Consider the following 26,507-nt stretch of genomic DNA (forward strand, 5'->3'; position numbering starts at 1 on the left):
AATTTTTTCGTCAAACGATTTCCGCATCTTGTTTTTCTTATTCTTATTCGATATATTATATGTGTAATAATATTATTGAACAATAAGAATTACTTGGAACGGTCGTTAATCGAACTAATAAATATCATAACTATAAATAATCTCTCGATAAGATATCGATATAGAAAATCTGCGATAAAATTGAAAATCATTTATTTCATTTTATCGTCATTTCGGTGAAAAAAAATTTATGCGATATTCGATGGTAGGTAAAGAAAAAAGATTCGAAAAATTCGTTGAAAAGTTTCGTTTCCCATTTCATCGTTTTTTCCCTTCGTTTTTCATTCTTCAAACTTTCTTTCCGCTGCGTCTTCTCCATTTGAGCGTCGATCCAACAAGTCTCGAGGCACGATACGCTTGAAAATGGCGGGCAGCCAGCGTTACTTTACTTAAGAACGGAAGGATAAATCTTCTCTTCTGATCGATATAACGACCGATTTCATTTTTCTTTCGTGCTAATTACATCGCGATTAATTTAATAGAACGATAGATAATAAAACGATATGAATCGATCGCGGCGAGAAGATTATATTAATCCACGTGTCGCCCGGTTATTATTATTGGCGAATTTATTCTAATTGGGTGGATTTAGCGGTATCGGGCTATCATGTTTAGAAATGGTGGTGGATGGGTGGCGACCGTCCGTCAGGGCCGCTCTAAAATGATGGTGACGTTGATTCGCGAAGCGAAATACATTTGCATTTGAAAATCGTTCGGACGGTTCGACTGACAGTTGTCCGTGATGAGCGTGATTCGTGACACGCGCATGCAACCAAGATGTGATTCGCGTGCAGATTTTCGGCCCGCGTGCGCCTCGTTTCCATTTCCTCGTTTGATCGAATGATCGATCCTTTTTTCCAGTTTCTCGACGATACTACATCGTTCCATTATCATTCGTCGATTTCATTTTTCTCTTCTCCCAAAGGAAAGTTGGCGAGGAAAAGAATATTGTTAAATCCACAATATTCTATACATTTCGATCGATGGAGAGCTTATCTATATTACACGCATAGTTGGATAATCGATTTGCGAGATAACTAACGCCACGATAGCGATAGCAACAATTAAAAATTTTTTTTTCTTTTTTTTTTTTTTTGATTTAAATTTATCTCGGAGAATTGTGTTCAACAAAATTTTATCGATTGTTTTTCAAAAATTATTCAAAAATTAATTATTAATGATAAAATTATTTTTTTTTCATTTATTTTTAATTTATTTATTATTGTTATTGTTAGAGTGGAAGGGAAATAAAAAGTCGCAAAAAGAAAAAAATTGATCCCGTTGACTCGACTTAATCGACTTAATAACTTTTATCGGTTCGCAGCCAAGAATTTCCGTTCGATTAAATTCGAAGGAAAGATCTGCCGATCCGAGAAACTTGTAAAACTTGTAAAATAGTTGGCAATGACGTGGAATCACCTTTTTCTCCGATGCAGGAAAATTCGTCCAAGGAAATGCATATCAAATGATTTCGATTAAAATTATAACTATAATATACTATAATTACTATACTATACTATACTATACTATACTATACTATACTATACTGTACTTACTATACTATACTGTACTTACTATATTATACTATACTATACTGTACTGTACTTACTATATTATATTATACTGTACTTACTATATTATACTGTACTTACTATACTATACTGTACTTATTATATTATACTATACTGTACTTATTATATTATACTATACTGTACTGTACTTACTATACTATACTATACTATACTATACTATACTATACTATACTATACTATACTATACTATACTATACTATACTTACTATACTATATTATACTATACTTACTATACTATATTATACTATACTTACTATACTATACTATACTATAATTACTATACTTACTATACTATATTATACTATACTTACTATACTATACTTATTATATTATACTATACTATATTATACTTACTATAATTACTATAATATAAGCTATTTAAAAATTCGAGTTACATCGAAGCGTTACTTTTACTACACCTGCGATAAATTACGAAAAACATTATACATCGTCATATCGTATTATAATCTCCCTTTCTTTCGAAAAAATTACGAAAAATAGATAATTCGTTATTTTTAATTTTTCTATACCACTAGATCGACTAGATATTGACCATAGACGGGTGACGATTGAGCGAGTGTATGCTGCACCGGTACCGAACGTGTCAGGCATCGTAATTCTGGCTAACGTTTTCGTGTCTAGAGCACCGCATCAGGTTCCTCTCTGCTTACAATTAGTAGATCCATTACTCGCTTAGATATAACCTTTTGTATAGCGAGTTTTCCGCGATATATATATATATATATATATTGTATAACCCGTGTATATTGCGTTTAATGAGTAGGAAAACCGAATTCCAGTCGCTAATTTATCGTATCAGAAAATACATCTAGCGGCATCTTATTATGTAGCTTATTAGTTTAGCCACGAGTTGGTAATATAAAAGGAGGATAAAAGTTTCGTAACAAGGAAGGAAAGAAAAAAATTGCAACGAGATAAGAAAGTTTTTTTTCTTTTTTTTTTTTATATGAAAACATTCCGAAATTTGAAGAGCGTTTTTAATACGATACGTCTTCTGTTTCAAATTTTCTGCTCGCTTTCAAATCGCATGGATTGATAATAAAAAAGATGAGAAACATCGGATCATATCGAAAGTGGCAGGATTCCCGATATCAAGAACGTTGCACTCGGTATAACGTAACGATTCGCCGTCGTAGGAGTATTCGATGAGGCCCACTCGACGTTCTCGTCTTACTCGACGCCTAACCGTGAATATCGCTTGCCTATGCAGAATTCCCACGTCTTACGCTCTTGCGCTTCCTCTTCTTCGTTTTCAACTTCTTGCTCTCTTTTTTCTCTCCTCTTTCTCTTTTGAGCCCGTTTAGAAAATTTAAATCTTTTTTACCATCCTAGTTTTAGTAATACATAAGCCAGTAAATAGCGTAATAAAAGAGCTTTAATATGTAATAAATAAAAAAAAGATTGTAGATTGCAAGAAAAAAAGTATTTCGAATTATTTGTTATCGTATTTTTGATAGATTCATTCGAAACGAAATAAATCGACGTTTGATTATATCATCAATAGACCGATGAAAACAGATTTAGAAAATGGCGAGCATCACTATTCGAGATACGCTATACATATATTGGTGCGTTCGAAAGTAAGCGGAAGGTCAGCTCGTGATGACGTAGATTCGTAGTACGCTCGCGGACCAAGTGGGCATCGTGTAGTATTCTGTCAAGTCAAAGAACAGGGAGAACGGTGCAAGTAGAAATGTAAGGTGACGCGGCCGAAGTGAACGGTGAGCAACGTTGCCACTATCTTTCTCCTTCTCCTACCGCCTTACACGCGCCATCCAATTTTCTTCGTCCATTCCGCACACTCTTCTATCGTCTTTGATTCCACTTATTTTATTTCAATTATTTTCAAAGCTTGCCTTGTATCATTTTGATACCTTTGTACGTATGGAAGAAGTCGAGCGTGCATCGTTTACCACCGACGGTTCGTCCCCGTGAACCATTTCACGCTCGTTCGAAAGACGTTCGTTGGGAACGAACGAGTCCCTGTGCTGGCAACAGCGGAGAGAATTATACGGTTCTCTACGAGGAAGGCACGGTTTGTATCGCGCGGATAGTAAGTGTCGCATGCAGAGAGAAGAAGAAAAGAAGGAGATGATGAAAAAGCCGGTTGTACAGGATATGCGGTTACCGTAGAATGTAACTCGCTTGGGATGAAATCTTCACGGGCGAATTTATCCGTTGTTTTATATATGTCAGCAAGTGAGAAGGGTTCCCCCCTTTTCTCGTATTTTCGCTTCCGACGAATCAATATTTACGCGTTACCCCTCGAATAAGTCGAAATCGAGCATCGGACTTAAATGAATTATCGTTCGGAAACGAACCCTTTTCGGGCTCGAATTATCGATCGAGTAAAAGTTCTCTACCGTGTATCGATCGTTTTGTTGTGAAGACGTATTTCGATGAAACATTAGAAAGCAAATGATACGTGCGTTTTTCTTATCGGACTTAAATGAATTATCGTTCGGAAACGAACCCTTTTCGGGCTCGAATTATCGATCGAGTAAAAGTTCTCTACCGTGTATCGATCGTTTTGTTCTGAAGACGTATTTCGATGAAACATTAGAAAGCAAATGATACGTGCGTTTTTCTTCGATAAAATGTTGGATATGTGTCTCGTAAACAAGCGTGATAACATTGCTTCGACTCGTCTTTCTTATACGCTTAGTGCTTCGTGAGACTATTATTCTGGTCGTTCGTGTATACAAAACGAAAGGGACGATTATAAGCCGTCGTAGTATGATGTTGGTGAGCGTTTCGAAGCGGGTCGCGCTTTTCGTGGTCTCGTTTCTTTTCGACAGTCAAGGCGAACGAATTTCCTGTCTTCTCGATTGCAGGATGACTAATCCGGACTAATACGATTCATCGATGCGTTTGAAATTGCTCTTGTCACTGATGATGGCGCCATCGCGTTTGCGTCATCATTCGATTTCCGTGGAAAAACCGCGTGCCTCATTTCGCGATATCGTTTAAAAAGAAATAATCTATTCGTCGGAAACGATCGTTGAATCCTATCTGACGCTGTCAGATAGTGTATAAATAATACATCGAATTAATTTCGAACGATTATATTATATAAAATAAATAAATGCTTTTTATCAATCGAACAAAGTATCGCGTTGCGTACATATCAAACCTCCAGTGTGTAAAGATTAAAAGTATACAAGATGTGTGGCAAATGGAAGTTGTAAAAATTTCAAATAAAGTTCGTGTTGCCGACAGGATACGCCAAGTTATTTTTCTCGCGTTTTCCAAGCAATTTTAAAAAAGAGAGAAGATAAGATTTAGCGGGTGGAAAAGACATCAAGAATTTTTTTTTTTATCGTCGATTTCGCCGTAACGTTTTTTCACGTCGTAACGACGTGGTTAACAGGTGTCACGCATTTTTTTCAAACTTATATTTTTTTTCTCTTGATCAAACGTAATTTTTCCAATTTTCTCTCTCTCTCTCTCTCTCATCGAAATAAACTCGTTTCGAATTGTTTCGAATATTCCAGCTTTTTAAAAAAATATAAAAATGTCATTAAAAAAAAAAAAAAAAAAAGGAAAACGGTCGAAATCTTACCACGCGATTTCATATCGCGGAAGAAATAATTTTTTGATCGTCGCATCGGCGCTTTTTTTCCTCCTATTTGGTCGCGGAGCGTGCAAACTCACGCCCGGTATCGTTGCTCGTTTCTCCAAATGTTTCTGTTCGTACGTGCAAGCACGTACCTCGTGTTTAGAACGTAGACGTGGCTCGCACCTCTAACGAACTTGGCTATTCAATATTTTCTCCGCCACTTTTTAATGCGACGTTCCTCCAAGCTTAAATCTCCTCTCTTATTTCTTTCGGTTTACTTGTACACCCAACGCTATAGTTTGCAACTCGTTGCACGAATAAGACCGAAAGAAGAAGAAGAAGAAGGGGAGATAGGAAGGTTACGATACGGAAGGATTTAATCTCCGAAAGTTATTTAAAGTGGATGGGAAAAAGGAACAGGCGTCGGATTATTTTTAGATGTCTCGTCTAAAATAAGTATTCGTGAAGGGACCAGATGTCCATTCAGTTAGGTTGACGAACGTAATATGTGAATGAAGAGAAAGGGGGAAAGATTGGATGAAGAAAGGTAAATTAAATAAACGCGTTAATTCCATTCCGTTAAATGTATCCCTTTGATATACGTTGACGAATCGTCCGAAGAATGTGTTGAAGAAGGAAAAAAAATCGGAGCATCGTTCGCCTTCTCTCTCTCTCTCTCTGATCTGCGCGCGCAGGACAGGGAGAAGTATAATTTGTGGCCCTTTTCAAGTGGCTCTCTCTTTTTTACAATCCTTGGTAACAGTAGCCGTTCGTTTGCAGTTCGAAAGCTAGCTACGAGTTTCTTAACACATGTCTTTGCTCGAGATGCTAATGGTAAATCGATATTCGTGGCAACGGTTTCAGCTAACAATCGTGTATAGACATGTCCGAGTCGCGATCAAGGTAGGGAGAAAAGCAAGGTAGAGTTCCGTTAGATATTCGTCGTTGCTCGCTAACCGATCCGGTTAAAATACTTTCTCGAATATTATCGGTTCAACGTTTTCCGTTTCCTATATGTAAAAATACGTTTCGCCATCATCGTCGTGAGTTTCGCGCTTTATCACGATGTTGACATTCGTGGAAAGATAGCCGTTAATTTTCAAAGTTTATCGGATTTCACCAGATAATTTATCAGTATTTGGATTCACATGTGTAATCTGTATGATGATAGATTTATTATTATTATTATTATCATCATTTATCTCTAAGTAAGTAAGATATTCTCAACATTTCTTGAAACTTCTTAAGGCTTCTTATTCTTATACGAATTGTTCGAATTTCAGATCGAAACATCGAAACTTCGTGTTATTTAATGTTCGGGATATTCGACTTCGCGATCCGAGCCGATCCGACCCGACCCGATTCATTCCGAAGTGACCCGAATCAACCCGATCTAATCCGAAACTCGAGTACGAGCATAATTTCGGGTATCTGCGCATCTTATAGTTTTCTACATATGGCGTCAGAGAACGATCGAACGTTGTTTAACCAAATTGCATAATTTTCATTATTGAACGTATTCATATACGTCACAAATCAGGTAATATTATTGAATCTTTATCGTAGTTTCCGAGTTTACCTACGAACCGTCTTCATTCTTATCTATCTGCCCGTTATCCGGTCGATTCCACCGTATTTATTAATAGATTACTCGGATATAGCTTTACCATGTACACCGAAGCGTGTATGACTCGTGATAGATAGACGGATATAACGAAACGTTATAGCGAGAGCAATATGGATGCGTAATAGATCGATTCGTGGAAGTTAGCTTCGGAGGTTGACTCACGCTTCGTATATACTCGCGGTAGTATACCTGCGGCGGGCCGATGACGTCACCGACATTCTTGTCGGTCTTGTCACGCGTACGATCGTTAAGCTCTTGTACGAGTTCCTTCTCTGGCCTCTCTCGAGTACTATGCATACGGATTCTCGAACGCGCCTCGATGCTCGCGCTGCTGCTGCTCCATCATTCTCCGTCCGAACGAATAAAGAAAATGAACCTCTTCCCACCTGTCCTTCCCTTCGCTCCGCGTTTCCATGCCAAACGAGGGGCATAGATTATCGACTTTAAACGATTCCTCGTCCCACGAAACAATCTCCTTCCCCGTTCGAAAGAATCGATTCGGATAACGAACGAAACGGAGACAAGAAGAATTCGAGCGAAACTACTTTCGTTACAGAGATACGTTTTTATTTTTTTTTTAACGAGAAATAAGAGAAAATCGGCGACGATTTTTACTCGAAAAAATTTATTCGTCCGCCCAAAAAAAAAAAAAACAGTCGAAGGTTATGCATTCCCTCGATTGAGTAACGGATATCGATCGTCAAACAGAGCCCTCGTATCGCGTTAAAATGCTGCCTGAAAAAACATTCGCCTCGCATCACGTCAACGTCACCGACGATCGTTTATCGACGATCGCTTAATCGCGTTAGCGTCGAGCGAGCGAGATCGAACGATCGATCGATCGATCGATACGCGCGAGAGTGAAAAAAATCGTGGATTGGCATCGACATCGATGGAACATCGAGGGAAGTTGTGTTTATTACTACGCCGAGTATCCTACTCGACTCCTAGAAGGGGAGTCGTTACGCTTAATTGTCCCTTGGTCCCTTGCCGCAACGTGAGAACGAAGAATACAAAAGGGCTTGGGGGGGGGGGGGGCATTTGCTCGTGAGAAACGCATCGCTCGATGCATCGCTTTTGTTGGCTTCTAGCCATCCTCCTCATTGGTGACCTCGTTAATAGATTACATCCAATTCTCTCGAATCGAAGAAAGTAAGTCTTCTTCTAAAATCTAAAAAAAAAAAAATTCCTAGCTTCGAAAAAATTTTTCGTAAATTCATCTTCTCGTTGTTATAAATCGAGATAATGTACACGGAGAAGATATACAGAGGGAGCAGCGTAACGAGGTAAAGTAATGGAGATTGGTGTGGACCGTGAGCCGGAGCAAAAGGGGTTGGCCGTTTCTCCCGTGTCTAGTAGCTGTCGCGCTCGCGCTATGTAAGACGCGACGGAAACCGCGACTGCTCTCTGCCTTGGCTAGCCAGCGTTGGCTGCCGACTCATTAACCTAAGTAGCTAGCGGAGAAGAGAGAGGTGGTGGGGGTAGCAGCCAACAGTCAGCTCCACTGTTCGGGTGGACGTGGAGCTGACGCGATCACCGGAAACCTAGACCTATTGTGAATCGCGAGGTAACTCCATTACCTTGAGAACAGTTCTAAGAGAAGTAGCTTGCGTTGCACTTTGCCTTTGCCACGCGCCCACGTAGATCAATCTACCCAGACGATCCCCTCCGATATGTCGGAACGAGCGAGTATTTCGGAACGAAAAAAGTAGCGTAGATTTCATCGTTACGCCTTACCGCGTCGAGCAATTCCCCCCACCCTTCCTCCTCTCTCCTTAATTGAATTTCATTCAATCCGTTTTCCAATTGCCACCCGCGCTCCCGTTTTTACATATTACCTTCTTTGTTTACCGAGGGAATTCGTCACTTGCCGTTATTCCTTCCGTTATCGCGTCACCGTTTCAATTCCCGTCTGAATCCCTGTCTGGATCAGCAACTGTTCTTTCTTCGCAATTTTTCGAGATGCACTACTGTGAATATATATATAAATCTTTTTTTTTTAGAAAATATTCGTATTGGTAATTCGCGAAGTTATATCGATAAACTGTTTCAAATATTTATTTATTCCATCCTTTATCGTGGATCGTATCTATTCTCTGCTTAAAATATCTTATCTAGTATTTTTTTTCTCATCTCCGAGATACGATATTTGAAGTTCACAGTTGCCTTTCGTCTCGAATAAAGTTGGAAAACTCGTTCAAACTTTGACAGATTTTGAAACAATTTAATTTATTTATCGTAAGTAAAAACGGTATCGAGAAAGTGATAAAGCTACGGATTTCTCGGACGTTTCGAAATATTAGTTAAGTTATTTGAACGGAGGAGGGCAGCACTTGAAGGAACGTTAGTTGTCGCGAATTCCGCTAAGAATTCCAGTAATAATTTCGTTTCTCGTTTTCTCGAACGTGTTTAAACGGGGTAAAAGTTGTCGATTTTAAAAGGAAGGGGGAGGGGGAAAAAAATACTATTGGTTTTTTTTTTTCGATATCGTGATCTCGAAAGCGAGGTCACGGGAACACAGTGACGGGTGAACGAGCACAGCTGATCGCGTGGTTTGGTGTCGGTGACATGGTGGAACGTGAACACGAATCCGTACGTGTCGCGTGTGTGCGTCTCAATCATGGACGCCGTCTATTCCCCCCTCGATATTCAGTATAAATAAATGACTACTTACCATTTTTCCGTCGTGTTCTAATTTTTCACGAGCCGTTCGACGAGCGTTCGAGCTTTATCAGCAAACATTAATTATGTTTCGTTTGTAATGGTAATCATTGTATGTTTTTAGAGGAGGGTTGTGCGTAGTTGAACGGAGGCAACGAACGCGCGATAATTGTATACACACCGTCGTTTTGATTTCAAAGAGGACGCGAGATTTCCACAACTACTAACCGAGTGTGCTCTTGCGTTTCTTTAATTGGATCCGTCTCAGTCTGGGTTTCTTTCTTTCGTTTTTCACGGAAAAGATTTTTTCCGCGGATAGATAAAATTTATTTTTGAAAATAATCTTTTTAAATGCCTATCTATCCGCGTTATCGATCTATTACGATAGCGATAATTCGTGATGCATTGCGACAGTTTAATAAAAAGAACGAGCAGTTAAAAATATACGTATCGAGGCAAACGGAATGTCACCGGAGGATGGAAATGTCGTGGAAAATGTCGTCGTTCCTTTCCTTTCCGTTTTGAATCAAGGCGAGTTCCCTTCTTGCCATTTAACTGGGATATATATTTCCGATTTTATTCCCGTAATTTCTACCTTTTCGATTAAGGTTTGAGGAAGGGGAGCGACTCACAAACACATACGTGCTCTCCTCCCCTCCCTTTGATCTTTCCGTTCGAACAATCCATCCCCGACGCATCGCCGAAAATAACGCGGGTCTATGTTTTTCTCCCTACGTGAACACGGGGCTGAAAGCTATTAAGCACAGCTGTTGCGCGATAACCGAAACACAATGCATTTCGAATCGTGTTTTCTCTCTCTTATATATTCTACTTTTTTTTTTTTTTTATTAGCCGCGTTTAGCTTCTCATGAATTTATACAGTATTTATTATAGTTAGAAACTCACGGCTCGGAACCAAGCGCGTATATGTATCCGTTGAGAGACACGAAACTCGAGCCGAGTTTCGTTTTTTCCAGCAACCACGCGACAGTCATAGAGAATGACGAGTTGCGAAAGACGAAGAGAGGGATTGAGCCCAAGCATTTGAAGGAGTGGGGGTTTCTCGAGGTGGTGGGGATGAGTCCCGATGACTACCGCAAGAAATGTCCGAGCGTACGACGAATAAATACCGTGTATATTTCTTCCGCATCGATTTTCTCCTCTTCGTTTCGAATTTCGAACGAATTTTGAGACGGTGCATTACTGGGTCTAAAAATATCTTTCGCGTGCGAAGGTGGTTCCGATAGCTCCTTTCCTTCCTCTATATTACACGCATCCGTGCAAAGCAACGCGATATATATATATATATCCGACCACGTTTTCGTGCGCTGAAATTTTTCTCGCGATTATCGATTTTCTTGTTTCTTGCTGAAGCTTCGGTTCGGGACGGTTTTCGGTCAGTCGTTGAACGCGTTAATTCAATACGCGCGAACAGCATGAATGACGGATGATTCTTCTTCGGTGAATGGGACAAACACACCCGATAGATCGGCGCCTGGGGGAGAGAGATAAGTTCCGTGTGATCCCTGGCCCCTCTCGATATCTGCTCGATGTTGAAATAGCGGAGAGAAAAAGCAATAGATTGGTATATAGCCGACAAAAGCAACGACAAACACGGGAGGCGCTCTGATGCAGCAAGGGGGCTCTGATGGTGCAGGGACAAGGGATTCGAGCAATAGAACAAAGTGGATTCTTGCTCTATGAATCATCGGTGCATCGAGAGGTGCGTGCGCGCACGCGTATACGCATGATCGCCGGGCAAGAACCGAACACCCAGCTGTACTTTCATTCTTCGTATCTTTTTCTCTCTCTCTCCCTGTTTCTCTCCTCCTCTGCCATCATTGACTGTCTAATTGAATCCGAAGAAGCCGAATGCGCGGAATAAAGTCGAAGCTCCCCTCTCTTACTTCAACGAGGGTAAACGACGACGCTCGAACTTTGTGTGGGGGGGGGAGAAGGGCAAAACTCCCTTCCGCACAAGTCACGTTCTCGCGTACTCTTAGGAAAAGAAAAGGCAGGAAACAAGGGAATGTTGCTCGATTCCTATCGACCGGATCTTTCTTTTTCTTCCTCTCTATATAGTTTCTTTGCGTTGTTTTCTTTATACCAAACCATGTTTGAACTATGACAAGAAAATATATATATACAATGCTCGTTTTTATTTTCATTTTTTGAAAATATGAATAGAAATTTCTTCTCCGAAAAGAATAAGATAAATGGAAAAAAATTATCGGATAAATACTGTTCGTATTTAAAAAGTCTCCACAGAAGAATTATCATATTTCGAGATTCAAAGCCATTTGAAGTTTCGCGTCGATTGAATGACCGCCGAGAGGGAAAAGTGGCTTGTTCGCGAATTATCTCGAGTCAACGAGAAGAGATCACGCCCCGTTGTTTTCTCGTGACGCGTAAACGAGCAACGTGCCATGAAGCTCGCGAGTCACCGGCGAGTTACCCTAGGCGTTTTACCCGCCGCCGCTGCCGCCGCCGATCTTGCCCCCGCCCTGTTCGTTCCCCTCGCTCGGCGCCAGCTAAAAATAAACCCTCGATCCTCTTCTCTCTTCTTTCTTCTCCGGCTTCGTTTCGTTCTTCCTCCTTTTTTTTCTTTTTTTTTTTCAGCTTGTCTTAAAGCATCGTGCGTATAATACGCGTAACCGTCTTCCGTTTCCGGCTAAACAATATACTCAAAGGGGAAAAAAGTGCAGTGTGAAATTAGCCGCGAGATGGGATTTTGTAAAGTAGAAATAAGAATGGTTGAAGGTGGACAAATTTTTTTTTTAATAATTCGGATACAAATAAAATAATCGTGATAATAATATAGTTATGGATATATTAATAATAATAGTTAACCTAACCTCAAATTTGACTATTTTTTACTTTTTGGCTCGCTGACCGATGCTTTTGTGTACACTTGATTTATTCACAATCGATTCTCTTCGTGAATATTTATAGTCTATTTATATCATAAATTACTTCTAATTTCGTGGTAATTTCGTTGTGCTAGATTCGTTTCGCGAGTTGAGTCGAGATCGACATCATCAAAAATGAATTAGCACGCGAAATTAACATTAGGTAAAAAATTTCTCATTTTTCTATATAATAATACGTTTTATGAGTGTACAAAATATTTGAAAATAATTCGATATAGATTTATCAACACACTTCGTCAACATCGAATCGAATCGAATCGAATCGAATCGAATCGTGCGAGATCGTAGCTTTCAGGGAGACGCTACGAAGTAAGGTTAGATCTGTCGTTTTTCCTCTGTTTATGCTCGGTAAACCGGTCTGCAGCCGGTTTTTTATTTTACAACCATGTAGCGTAGTTATCGGGTATCATTACGAGCGCCACGTTATGCCGCCCGATCAAACTTTACGTTTATTATCGACGCGATACGTTCGAGGAAAAGAAGCTTTTCCTCCTTGATCGCTAAAGGATTCACAACGGGCCTTCGACCCATTTCGAATGCTCGTTTCATCATCATCAGTTCGGGGGTCGCGAGCCCCGCTGCGTCTTTTCCTCGTTCGTGATCGATCGTCCCAGGTAAACGAGGCCGTCTATCGCCGCCGGTTCGCCGTCCACCCGTGTGTCTCACGCTTCATTATTTTCGTTTCGCTTTTCTTCAACGTTTCTTCGTTCTTTCGACGAATCTTAGAGCAAAAGTGACGGGAAATTAACCGAGAAAACGATGCTCGTGATTATACATGATACGATTGACGTAACGGGAACGCAAGTTGGTTCGAGGCAAGGTTGCGCTTCGGCTCGATCGATCCTGCGATCGGTGTGTATATTCTCGCGCGATATATTCCCTCGCGACCACGCCAACTGTGCATTATCAACTCTGCGTTAGAACCGGCAGCACTGTTGCGACGCGTTCCTAAAGCCGTTCCTAAAAGAACGATTAGCAGCGCCTCGCCTCGGCCACTGGGCACGTTGCACGCCAATCGCGCGTTATCTTTTTCCCCGATCTTCGCGAAACACTTGCGCTCCGCAGATTGGAAAGATTCTTTTTTCGAACGTTGCAACCTTTGACCGAGAATACGACCCAGTTACGAGGATCGATCGACGGACGTTCCTCGTCCCTTATTTTCGAGTGCCAAACGATATTTCGCGATCAACGAGTTGCGTTTATGGTTGATCGAATAGCCGATTGGAAATTAACTAACGCCGAGGTTAAAATTGCTGGTTTTTTTTTTTTTCCCCCACTTTGATCGTTCGTTAAAGAACACGTGCGTTGTCGAAATAAAATACCGGGTTATCGACCGAGCAAAATATAAATTTCTTTTGATTCGAATTCTATATATTATTAGTTGAATCGAATTCTATATATATTAATTGTTATTATAATTATGTATATTGCAAATTTATTTTTTTTTAGTTGAATCTAAGTAAGAAAATTTTCGGTCGCGAAATTATATTTTGTTTCGATCGGTACATTGTCGCGACTCTGCACTACGCTTGACCAGCGATGCACGTAACGAGATACGTTTGCCCAGAGGCCGATTTCAAAATATGGAATAGATTCGAAATTCGGTAGACACGCAATTTCTCCCGTCAACTTACGATAATTTATGCCCGTGAAAATTCCCACGAGTATCTAGGCTCGTTGCCATCGGACCGAGACGACGACCGATACGCATCACCTGCCCGTGAAAAATCGGCTATTAAACGGAAATACGATTTCTCTCTCTACGATTCGCGTGATTCGTTCGTAAACGCTTTCACCGAGTGGAGGAGAAGCGTAGTGGTAACCTTCAAAGGGAGCTCTATAGTGGTTTTTCATCGATACAGCGTGAGTGATTTGCAAGCTTGGAAGGCAAGGGTGGCAACGGGAAGCACAGGAATTTAATTTCGGCAAATGTTTCAGGGGAGAGACTGACACGAGGCGAGGAATAGAACAGCCGACGGAGCAAAAATATTCTAACTAACGAAAAATAATCTTCGTATATCGATACGAAAGAAAACGTAAAAATTCAGTAATAAATTAAATACGAAATGAATTTGTCACTCGTTCCATTATTGGTCGTCGTTTGATCTTGCGGATTTAGTCGTGTCGAGTGGTTGGATGACGAAACGTTTTTACCGACTCGGAAAGAAAAGCCGGTCGACGCGCAGCACTATACTGTAGTTGGCCAAATAACTACCCGCATGTTGTATCCGCAGTATATATCGCGCAGTCGGTTTTAACGAAGCTTTGCAGACGCAAAACTTGTCGACATTCGTCCAAAAGGATGCCAGCGTTATATCGTAAACTCTGTAACTTTGTCGCGAGTACAATTATAACGCGCACAATTACGAGAACAACGTTTGCGATATTCGGCTCGTCCGGTATTCCGATACGATCACGTTTCGCTTTAACCAACTGTACCGGTAAAGAGCACTCTGGCGGAAAGTGGGGGAAGGAGCGATTAGCAATACGTTGCCAATGGCGGAAAGAAGTTGAGGTGAATTCTAGGAAACGGGTAGGTAGAAATTAGGACGACCCTTCGTCCGCCATTCAATTCGTGCTTAACGATATTCGTAATACAATACGCGACGGTTCTCTCGATGAAAAAGAAGGATCGTAGAGGGGGTAAGTAACGAGGTACGAGGGAGGGGGATTGGTTCCTTCTCGCTCTTTAGCTCTTTCTTTCTCTCTTTCGCGCTCTTCTTTCTCTTCGTTCTCTCTCGTTTAAAACTGTGAAATCCATGCCGAATCTAGACTTCAATTTTCTATCTAATACGTAATATTATACGTATATATATATAAATTATGAATTCTACGTCGCGATTTTTTTTTCTCTAATCTTCGAAACGAAGATCAACGAACAAACGATACTTAGAATAGGCGATAATTTTATTTCGTAAACGGAGAGAATCACGTTTGTTTCGCGTCGATTGGATTTGTCGGTTACGAAGATTAAATCTAAATGCGACGATACGTGTGCGACGGTACATAACGTGTGTCACGCCGCGCGTACCACCTATGAAACGGAACAAAATTCCATTTCCATTTTGCGACAAAGATTCGTCCCGGAATATCGCGATCTCGTAAACCGACCACGCGCGCGTACCGCGACAACATTGCACCCATAATTCAAAGAGATGCCGAACGATAAACTCCCTTTTTCCGACTCTCAGTCCTTTCCTATATGCATCACGTGTGCACGTGTGACTTTTGCTCGCCAATGCTCCATCGAATATAAATTGTCTCGTTTTTTTACTATTTGTTCCGTCTGTCCGGAATATGTATTATGAACGAACCAGAAAAAAAATAAAAAAATGAAAAAAGCAAAAAAAAAAACGAACCATGTTTAACTGGCATTTCTCGTACATATATATACACTATTGGAAACATAAGCTTGTGGAGGTGTATAATGCAGAATGACGCGAATGCGACGCTGGTCGTCGCGACGCGTTGCGTCACGACCTTTGTAACAGGCGTACGCTATGCAAATGGAATCAATTTGCGAGTCAGTGGGCGTCGCTGGTTCGTGAATAGGATATAACCGACCGCACGACCACCATCCTTCGAATTTGGCCCCGTGCCCCATGATTCTCCCGTCCTATCTCGCGGGCTTCGAGAAACGATGCTCTGTCACAGCATAGGATATTCTGAAACGGTATACTGTTTTACCGACCGAGCTTTTCGCTGACCGATTCTTACCGATGAGAGACGTTCGGGTTTTTTCGGCAACGTTCGTCGAGACATCGTAGTTAAAAATCGACGGGCTATTCATTACCCATTGTCGGTAATAATTCTAACCGCAATAAACAAGCGTAAATTAAAGATACAATCGGATATATTCATTTTCATCGTGCGACTTTATTTTATCGTTACGACCTTTCATAAATTTACGATTATTTCTCTGTCTACTACAGAAGGAGGGGAAGAGAGGGAAGGTTGAGAAATGTCGGAAAATAATAACGGGCGGTGCGGTAGGGTGGCGCGATTTAATATCGTAACACGAACTGTGTAACACGTTGTTACTCCCCGCAGAATCTCGATTCGGCTTTCGTTCGCGACTACGACGAGGGGGAAGAACCCCTGCTGCTTTCCCGTGGGGTGTTCTCGCCATCAGTTCGTTCAAATACAAGCCAGTTCCACTCCAACAGCGGAGGAGATGCAACCCTCTTCCCTTCGTGCTCTACCCCCCCTCTCCCTCTCCCTCCATACATGCCACCGATAATCCCATCTGCTTTTCCTTCCACAGGACGCGTCCCGTCTCCCTCGATTGAGATCGAAAATTCGCGCATGGAGGAGACTATCTCCAAACACCTTTACCCGCCCTAGTTGCGAGAGAGAACCCCGACGAAAAACAATTTCAATCTGGCCAAGTAGAAAGTTTCACCGATGCGCGCTTTACCACGAACTCGTTTCGTTCCGTTCCGTTTTCTTCCCTTTTCTTTCGTTATCTCCTTATACTTTATTGTTTCCTACCACAACGAAGAGAGAAATTGCCGCGAGTACTCGAACTTTCAAACTCGCAGCAATCCGCTTCCTTTCCCACGGTTTGCATCTATTAACGCCTCGCGTCCCGAGGTTTTTTTCCCTTTTTTTTTTAAGCGGCGGCCACTTTTCCTTTATCTTTGGCGCGAACCAGGAACCAACTCTCGATTTGGTGGCGGATACGGTATTCGCGGAGTGGAGTGAAAGGAGAGTCTTGGCGTCCCGCGTAGGGAATACGGTATCGGGAAATTGGTCGGAATTGCGATATTGTGGCGGAAATTGCGCGGTGCATTGGCGCGCGATCCGTATACGCCACCGGTATATAAAAGTCGGCCAATTCTAGGTTGTCGCCGATCGATCGCGTGATTAGGATTTCGAAATTAAAGGCGTTCTCTGAAAAAAAGGAAAACAGACGGCTTATTCGTCGTTGGTGACCGCTACGTGGTTCTTTTTTTTTTTTTGCCTTACTCCATATTCGTAAAAAAAAAAAAAAAAAACGTGTATCTGTTCTCTTCGATTTTATACATTTTTGCGATGCATTAATTCGAAAGGGATGGAAAATCGATTATAAAATTTCGAATATAAAAGGCGATTATAATATTCGGGATTTTCGTTGTTAAACGAACGAGAACCTCTAAGAATCGAGAATTGAGATTTCGAGAGGGTTGCCTAGCCTGCAAGCACCCATGCGATGCCAACCGCATGGCATATGGCCAGATACCTTTGTATCCGGCTTTTATACTTGCGAACGAGAACGGTCGGAAAAGTAGAGAGGACCGTGTAACGCTGGTCTGTAATTATTCGCCAACTCTCGGTCGGACGGACGCGTGACCGTCCTGTTATTCGGTGTCGCCTTTCGTCTACCGCACCAACACACCGCACCGTCACTACCTGCCACATCTATCTTCATCCTCGTCCTTCCTACACCACCTTCGACTTGTGCGAATTCGAAAGAAAAGGAGAGAAGAAAAAAAAATTTTCTTCCATCCACGGGCGAGTCGTTACGATCGAAATTATCTCTGTTTACAAGCCGTCCGTTCAGACGCGAAGGACGTTTTTTTTCCTTTACGCCGCATCCACACACTGCTCGCCCTAGTGTTCCAAACATCGGTGGATCAATATTATTCTTACCATCGGTCGCTTCTTATTGACGGAGGGTAAGAAGAAATTGTTGGACGGCGGGACAAGAGAAGGTGGAACGTAATCGTTAAGAAAAAAAAAAAAAAAGAAAGGAGTTTCCGATAACTCGTTTATAGTTTAATCTCGGTGGCTAAAAGTCACGTAGCATCTCGCTCAATGAGAGGAACAACGTGTCCTCTTGGTTCTCAAACGGGAATGGGAAAAAGTAATACAATATGCAACGAGCGACGGTAAAAGCTTGATGAAAATGTTGGCTCGAACGTGGGCAGGCGATCTCTTGGTTGGCCAGCAGCGAAAAATACAAAAGGAATGCGCTATGCCGCGTTATTAAACCTTTGTTGCAAACCATTTACCTTTTCTTTTCTCCCCGTTGACAAGGATTAAACTGTCGTTTCGCTACGTGCCCACGTTTTTTTCGACCTAACTCATCCTCTCTCTCTCTCTCGCTCTCGCCCTAGTCCCGTCTGTTTCTATCTCTGTTCCCGTGATCGCATCCCACTCTGCCCGGACAATGATCGAGTCGGTCGAGTGTTGGCGCGTATTCCTACGCGATATTCCTCGATTCGCCGGATTAACCGCAATTCCGTTGCGTCGCGGCTCTAACGAGTCGGGGAATTTCAACGAAGCTAGCGAAGATGTTACGCTCTATTAGTAAGATCGCGCCACGACCCTTTAATCTCGTCGCTCGCGTTTTTGCCCGCGTTCTCTTTCTCGTCGCCGCGTAAATAGTGTGCACAAAGGGTGCTCGAAATGTTTATCTCTCGACGAAAGTCTTGGAAGAAATTTTAAGTATCTTTATCTATATTAATATTTATTATATATATATACTATAATACTATATATATTAACTATATTTATGTATATTTATCTTATTAATTAAGGGTATCGTTTAATTATAGAATCAAAAAAAAGGTAATTTTTCCAAACGGATCATTTTTTCTTGATTAAACATAAAAAAATCTTTATATACATATATGTCTCTCGCTTTTAAACTCGATTACCATTATTCCCAATAAAATCTATCACCGCGAGCAAACGTTTCCCGAGATATCGCGAATTTTTTTTTTTTTCCACCACATCCTTGCATTCGCCTCGCGATATTCATTACGATTATGCAAAATCGTAGGGGGCGATCGCACTGCTCTCAGGATCATCCTGAAATACTCGAGCTGCGGCAGGAGAGCGGATTAAACGTTGGCACCGTCCACGATTCAGCAGGTTTCCTCCTCGACGAGCGGACAAACGACGGAAAGGCCGATCTTTTTTTTTTTTTCCCTCGAATATTTATTTCGATCGATGTCATGTTCGATCCCCTCTCTCTCTCTCTCTCTCTCTCTCGGATACGTATGTGTTCGGCCGCCGCGATAGGAAAGGGCAACGGGATAAAGAATCTAAGCTACTTAACGCGAGTTAAATCCACATGGTAATCCCTCGGTCGGTGAATCCGAATGGAGAGGGTTCGTTGGCCGTAAACTGGGTGAAATCGGAGGAAAATCGGCGGCGGGCGGAGGACGACGTCGCGCCGTGACTCGGCCGGAAGAAAAGGGTGTGTATCCACTCCGTTAGGAGGATTAGTGGATGGAGGGTTAGGCGCGGTCCTTCTAACGACCGAACGGAACGCGATATATATATATATATATATTAGAGACACGCGACGTTCGAACGAAAAAAAAATTAGCTTGGTACGAAGCGCTTTTAACTTCTAACCGGAAGTCGTAAGACTCGAGGAGAAGCCTTCATCGTTTCTTTCGAATACAACCCTGAACTCTTGTTCTAGATCTAAATAATAATAAATTGTTAGATTAAGATTTATAGAATTTTTTAAGAATATAGAATTTGAGGATTTTAATTTTTTTTTTTTTAATTCGTATTTAGAAAAATTTAGAATAACGATAATAAATTTATAATATACACTGAGGAGGATAGGAGGAATATTCTATTAATTCTTCTGAAGAGGTGAGAATCTTCGCAACTTCGATATCCGGATACAAAGAAAAAAAAAAAAGAAAAAAGTTTAACGGAAAAAGGGAGGTCGGTTTGGTCCGTTGACGCTTTATCGGTAACGATAAAAAACATTGCTCCGTGAAAAAGGTACGTTGTTCGCTATCGTTCTTATTTCGATTTCGCCCCCCACCCTTCCCCACTCCGGATTCGTTCCTCTTCGAAAAGGTAAATGGTAGATATTTCTTTGACGTAACGAGTAGTTTACGCGAACTGACGTTAGATCTCATAGCGGAATCGCGGTGAAATATTGTTGTTGGCAAAGTTTCTCACCTCTACACGTCTCATTTCCCGTAATATTTCTCTCGAGTCGAAAGTTCACCGTTCATCGAGTTTCTGCAATTTCTACCTGCCTCTGCCGGTAAATACCGCGCGAAACTGGTACGTATTGTTATCGGAGGGACAGTTTGAGGAAGAATTTTTCGATTCGAGATAAGATGGAGGCGGAAATATCGATCCGTCTCTCGATGTTTCGAAAACCGTCCTCCGATTGGTCCTCGGTTTCGTTCGATTGGCCAAAGCCAGTTCGCGCAACGAAGATGGCGTCACGAGAATATTATCGCGGCGATTGTGCGTGCACATATAGCAAATCAACGACAAAAGCTGTGTGTAAAGCTGACTAAGGGGAAAAGTCACGTTTCGATTTCGATAATGGAAATTGCTTTCGATCGATTCACCATGCCAGCCAACACCGTTGCGTCAATAGGGAAGATCCACGAAATTGGAAATCGTCTAGAACGTTCCTTTTAAAATATTCTTTTCGCGAATTGTTGTCTGGTTTGAACGAGATCCATTTTTACAGCGTTCCGGGGGCAAGGAACGTGATGAAATGTGAGCCGTGACGGGACAACGGAATAAAGGACCGGAGACTGCCTTATAAAAATACGAAAACGATCGATATTATAAAAATCTCGCTCGTATTGGTCCGAATTAATTGAATTCTCGAAATCTTCTTCAATTTAATCAAACGTTATTTATATCCAATTCAATTAGTGAATATAAACTTTTAGAAACTCGAAATTTGGATATGTCAAATGGAAGAAGAATCGTGATTATATTTTTAAAGAAATTCGTAATTTTAGAAGAAAAAGCGTTTCGAATAAAACTAACCTTTGGAATAAAATTAATTTTGCTTTTTCAATAGCTTTAATAGTTTCAAATTGACAAATTTCGATTTCAATGTCAAGTTTCTCGAATTGAAATAATCGACTAATCGAAACTATCGAATCTTACGATACAAAGGATGAATCGAAATGGGCAAACGATGCGATATTATTCCCTTCGATATCTAACGATACTATTCGGTTCCATTCGGATTGTTTCGGAATGACTCGGGCGTTGAATCGAGTAACTAACTACTCGGTCGATAAACGAATCGATGGTGCGTCGCACGAGCGATACGTCCGTGTTCCCAAAGTGATCCGCGATGGAACCGAATGAAACCGTTATCGACGTCGAGCTAAAACTGGCCGTCGCGACAATGGAGGCTCTTTGATGCATTTGTTCGCCTTTGAACGCGTTCGATATCGTTCAATAGGGTGCGTCTGCGTGCGCGCGCTTCACGCACGATAATCCACGATACATACGACCTCGCGAAACACCAGATAATTAGCAGCTTCGCGGTATGGAAATCGCTCTGCGAGGCGCGGTTGAATCGAACCGAACATTACGATCGATCGAATTGCTCTCGCGCATAATTCACTCGCGATTCTATCGAACTTCTATCGAAAGAATTAGTTGAAAAAGAAATAGACAGGAAGAAGGTGAAAACTTGCAAACGACGTCGTTGAATGGCCGTTTCTTTCGGCAACAGGTGTCCCGTTTTTCTCAATTCCCGATTGGATTGCACATTTTTGGCCGCGAGTTCAATATCGCGATGTCGTTTTTCGTTATCATTTGCGTCGTTCGTAAAGCTGAACGCTTTGTTTGGGAAATTTATCGTTTTTTTTTCTTTTTTCTTTTTTCTTTTTTTAATCCTTTCATCTATCTATCTATCCGTTTGACAACCTGTCAAGAGAGCATCATCCGATTTTACGAAATAATTTTTGAAAATCGTGTATTCGATTTTTTTTTTTTCTTTTCTCTTTCAAATAATTGAAAACAAAAGTAGCAACAAATATTTGTTTATTTATGAGCGAAGCTCCATGACATCGAAAGCAAATATAAAAAAATGGAAAAAAATCACGGATCAAATTTAACAAGTTGTTGGGTAATCGAATAATCAATCATTCGATTTAAAATTTTGGACAAACAGTTTCGAATTAATATCGTCGCCGAGTTGTTTCCACGTTATATCGAGCACACGTTCCTTTTTCCTCCATCCCTGTCGATAAAAAAAAAAAAAAAAAAAAAAAAAACAGCACAGATACGCGCGTCGCATTTTTCGAAAAGCCTCGTCCTATGTGTTTTGCGTTTTCGTTTTCCATTCGTGTTTCGCCTCGAAAACGAATAGGGTCGCGTCGAGACCGCGTTTGGTTAATGAAAATTTAATCGACAAGCACGATGATCGGTAGTACACTCCGTTAATCCAGAAAATGAAATCATCGACAGACTATAGCGCGTACCGCGCTTCGGTAATTATCCTAATAGAAAATGCATTCGCGGTAGAACCGGTTGTGTCGGTTGCTTCGTTCGGCTCCATCCCGAACACCGACGATCTTTGCCGAACATTCGTGGCATTTCTTATCTTACGGATGAAAACGGACGATAGGTGGCCAGCGAGATAATCGAAAGTCGTCGGATCGATTCGAAGCAATTAAACTTCCTTGCTTGATTTCGTTTCGATACGTTCCACCGTCGGGTGGAAAATCAGAGAAGTGGAAAATTGAAAAATCTCGGTGATCGATGACAAACCCCTCTTTTCGTCTCTTTCTACCTAACCTCTCAAACTATCTCGTTCTCTTCTCCTCGCGGTAAGCGTATAACACTTCGTTTTTTATTAACTCGAACCAGAACTCTTTTCTCGATTAATTCGAGCTGGAAAACGGTTATACTCTCCAAGATTGTAGATTGCGTCTACGTTCTCTCTCTCGTTCATCTCTCGGTTATCCCGACATTCTTCGAAAGACGCGACCGATTACGTGCCTCGAGCGTTATGTTGCGCACGATGGAAGCGGACTGGTAATTGAATCAAGTACTTGCATTATAACGTGGAAAATCAGGAGGCGTTTGAAACGATTTCGAGTACTGGAAAACGGTCTCGACGGGTCTCCTCGTCCTCCTTGGCTCGCTTCGTAATCGTTCGTTACGAAGGAAACGTTTTGATTTTAGAAACTAGTCGTGCGTCATGGATCGATAATTAATCGAACCACGGAAAGTTGCGGGCCGCGAACGAGAACTCGATCGAAATCTAGGTTAGCGCGTAGAGGAAAAGGGTTATCGAGACAGGTTAGCACGTAGAGTATCGCGACCCATTACATTATCCTCGTTAATTAAAAAATTTTTTTTAACCTTCGCGTTACGTCGAAAACTTAAAAAGTGAGAAGTTTTTATTATTATTTTTTTTTTTTCTTTTTCATCCGTGACACATCCTCGATCCCGGTAAAGACGCTTGATTTTTAATCCTTTTTAAAAGCACGCGAAGAGCCTTTTTAATTTTACTCGAAAATCGAATTAAAATTTTGAAACTTGAAACATTTTGAAAATTTGTTTCGATATATATAACGGCAAAAAAAAAAAATAAAAAAGTACCGGATAGAGCCACTTTAATCGAGGTCAAACTTCGATCTATGCTAAAGTTGTTTGTAATACGTATGAAATTTTACTTCTCTCTCTCTCTTTTTTTATTTTTCATTTTTTTTTATTTTTCCTACTACTTCAACCAAATTGAAAAATAGAACTTTATTTCACTATATAAGCGTGTAATTTCGATAAATGATTTTCGATATCCCGGATGGAATCTGTTGCTGCTGCGAAATTCGAAAATTTATCGGGCCGTGAAATCAAAGGGTTGGAAACGGAAAAAAATTGGGAGGAAAATGCTTTCATCGGATTCTTTCAGCAAAATCTCCATTATTTGCCTTCGTTCGGTTTTTCGCTTTTATCAACGACAATTCGAGAAGGATTTTCGATCGCAAATCCCTTTTCGACGAGAAAGTGTTTAACGTGATTTCGCGAAAGTGGTAGCGATAAAGTCGAAATGTCCCTCGAAAAACAAAAAAACAGAGAAGAAAAGACAAAAAAAAAAAAGACGGAAGAAGAAGAGAAAAGATCGATTTGATAAGAGAGAGCAAGCTCTTGAAATAATTATTAGACAATTTTGATCGCAGAGCGCGATTCAGTTTCCACGCCCGGTTTTTCCCTCCATTATTTATTTCGCCTCCTTCCTTTTCATACCTGATGGCCCAAGTGGCGCGTGTTATCGCGTAAAATCGAAAGCTTTTACGAGCGCCGTGTTTCCAGTCTTGTGCTACGACATGGATGGAGGAGTGGGGGAAGGGAGTAGCGTGCGCGCTACACGTAAACGCGCACACCTCGCGCAAACAGTCGAAATAACGCGAATGTTCTCGATTCTCGCGAGAGGGGGACTGTTCCCCGCGCGTTCTCCAATCCATCGAGAAGAGATTCCAATTCCGAATTTTCTATTTACCCTCTGTTGCATGTTTCAGCGAACGCGACCAGATTGAGGCATTCGAGACACCTGGATTTGAGATCTCAGTTCTCCAACGACGAAGAATTTGCGGTGAGTGGATTTCGATTACTTCGTCGCCTCATTCGATTTATCATCTCTTTCTTCCTCTTCCTCCTCCTCCTCCTTCTTTTATCTCCCTAATGAAAAGAAGGGAGAAGGGAATCAAGTATTCGCTCGTTGTTTTTCCCCACGCCCACAGATGCAGCAGGATGAAAATCACAATCACAAGCCTGTGTTCTCGAATTGTTCGAATTACGCGCCAGTTGTGAAGGAGGAGGAACCGGTGGGCACAGTTGTGATCCAAGTACACGCCAAGGACAGGGACAATCCGGACAACGGAGGTTTTTCATTATTTATTATTTATTTATTTATCATATATCAAGGAATATAATCGAATATATTTGCACGTTAATCATATGTATATATATATATATGTTCTTTTTTCGCAGGTACCATCACTTACAGTTTCGTGACCGCGCCTGGCGAGAAGTTGAAATTCGAGATCAACAATAGAACCGGACTGATCAGGACGACGCAGGTGTTGGACAGGGATGAACCGGCTCGTGAAAAAGAGGCCTACCTGACCGTTCTCGCGACCGACAATGGAAGACCGCAGCTCGACGACGTGTGCACGTTCAAAGTCACCATCGAGGACGTGAACGACAATTCCCCCGTTTTTGACAAAGTGGTACGCGCCTATCCCGCGTTTAACGAGAGAACAAATGTAATTTAACTCGAGCCCCGTTACACGGGTCGATCGATTCGTCCGTAAATATATAATCATCGATACGATAATTCTTTATCATACCATTTTTCGTCATCTTTTTCGCCATACGAAAAATCATCGTGTCTCTCATATACACGAAAAATATATTACGTAAATATATACACGTTTTTTCAAGGACCAATCGAATCCCCCGTAACTTCATCGTATCTCTTTTTTTTTTTTATTATTCCATCAATTATAACGCAGCAGCGTATCTTCTCTCTTTTACGCTTTATAACGATACGATTGTGCTACACTAACCACCTCTTGCTTCGACTTCTTTCTTTTTCTTTTTTTTTTTTCTCTCAAACCCAGGTCTTTCGTGGATACGTATGGAAGGTATTGGTCTTGAATTTTCCCGGAGTATACATGTGCTGTATCTCGATGTTTTTTGTCTTCTCTTCTCCTTCTTTCTCTTTCTTTCTTTTATATCGCATATTACGTTCCTTCTTCTCTCTCTTCTTCTTTCCTCTTCTTGGGAATGCGAGTGAAAAGAACGTCCTCTACTTTTTTTTTACGCCCAGTGGATCGTTAAACGCTTGAGCGTTCCTCGAATCTTCTCTTATCTCGGCTTGCTCCATCGACTTTTAATTTTTTTCCATCTCTGGACGCATGCACACACGTATATATATATATATATATATATATATGTATGTTTAGAGAGTTTGTTTATACTATTAGCGATTAGTGGAGGATGATGGTGTAGAGAGTGAGATGAAAGCCGAGAATTTGAGAGAGAGAGAGAGAGAGCACGAATTCGAAGCGCGATTCTTTGTTCCCGGTGTTCGTCCTTCGAAAACGATTAGGCGTACACCGAATCAGTGCCGCAAGACTTGCCCCTTAGCCGAGAGGTTATGAGGGTATCCGCAACGGACATCGACGACGGGAACAACTCCGTCGTGTATTACAGCCTGTCGCCCAAGAAGCCCGAGGACGGCGTTTACTTTCGAATAGATCGCAACACGGGCGTGATATTTCTCAACAAAACCATCGACGTGAGTATTGAAAAAAAATTATAATTTCTTCGAATCTCTTTTCTCG

General features: G+C 41.3%; 1 protein-coding gene and 1 long non-coding RNA gene across 3 annotated transcripts in view; both read left to right on the forward strand.

The window, feature by feature from the left end:
- LOC410585 (DE-cadherin) overlaps nt 1–26,507 on the forward strand; it is a 36,891-nt gene that overhangs the window by 3,132 nt on the left and 7,252 nt on the right. Inside the window, exons 2-6 of one of the 2 annotated variants that reach the window (XM_006563549.3) lie at nt 24,678–24,751; nt 24,900–25,041; nt 25,150–25,388; nt 25,782–25,805; nt 26,273–26,461. In XM_006563549.3, coding sequence (XP_006563612.1) covers nt 24,678–24,751; nt 24,900–25,041; nt 25,150–25,388; nt 25,782–25,805; nt 26,273–26,461 — 668 coding nt within the window. The remainder of the gene's footprint in view (nt 1–24,677; nt 24,752–24,899; nt 25,042–25,149; nt 25,389–25,781; nt 25,806–26,272; nt 26,462–26,507) is intronic. The other variant, XM_006563550.3, reaches the window with a different exon arrangement.
- LOC107965578 lies at nt 13,843–17,332 on the forward strand. Its single transcript, XR_001705654.2, has 2 exons — nt 13,843–14,292; nt 14,368–17,332. It is a non-coding gene; the product is annotated as an uncharacterized LOC107965578 (long non-coding RNA).

Source organism: Apis mellifera, linkage group LG15 (genome assembly GCF_003254395.2).
Source record: "Apis mellifera strain DH4 linkage group LG15, Amel_HAv3.1, whole genome shotgun sequence".
Taxonomy (NCBI): domain Eukaryota; kingdom Metazoa; phylum Arthropoda; class Insecta; order Hymenoptera; family Apidae; genus Apis; species Apis mellifera.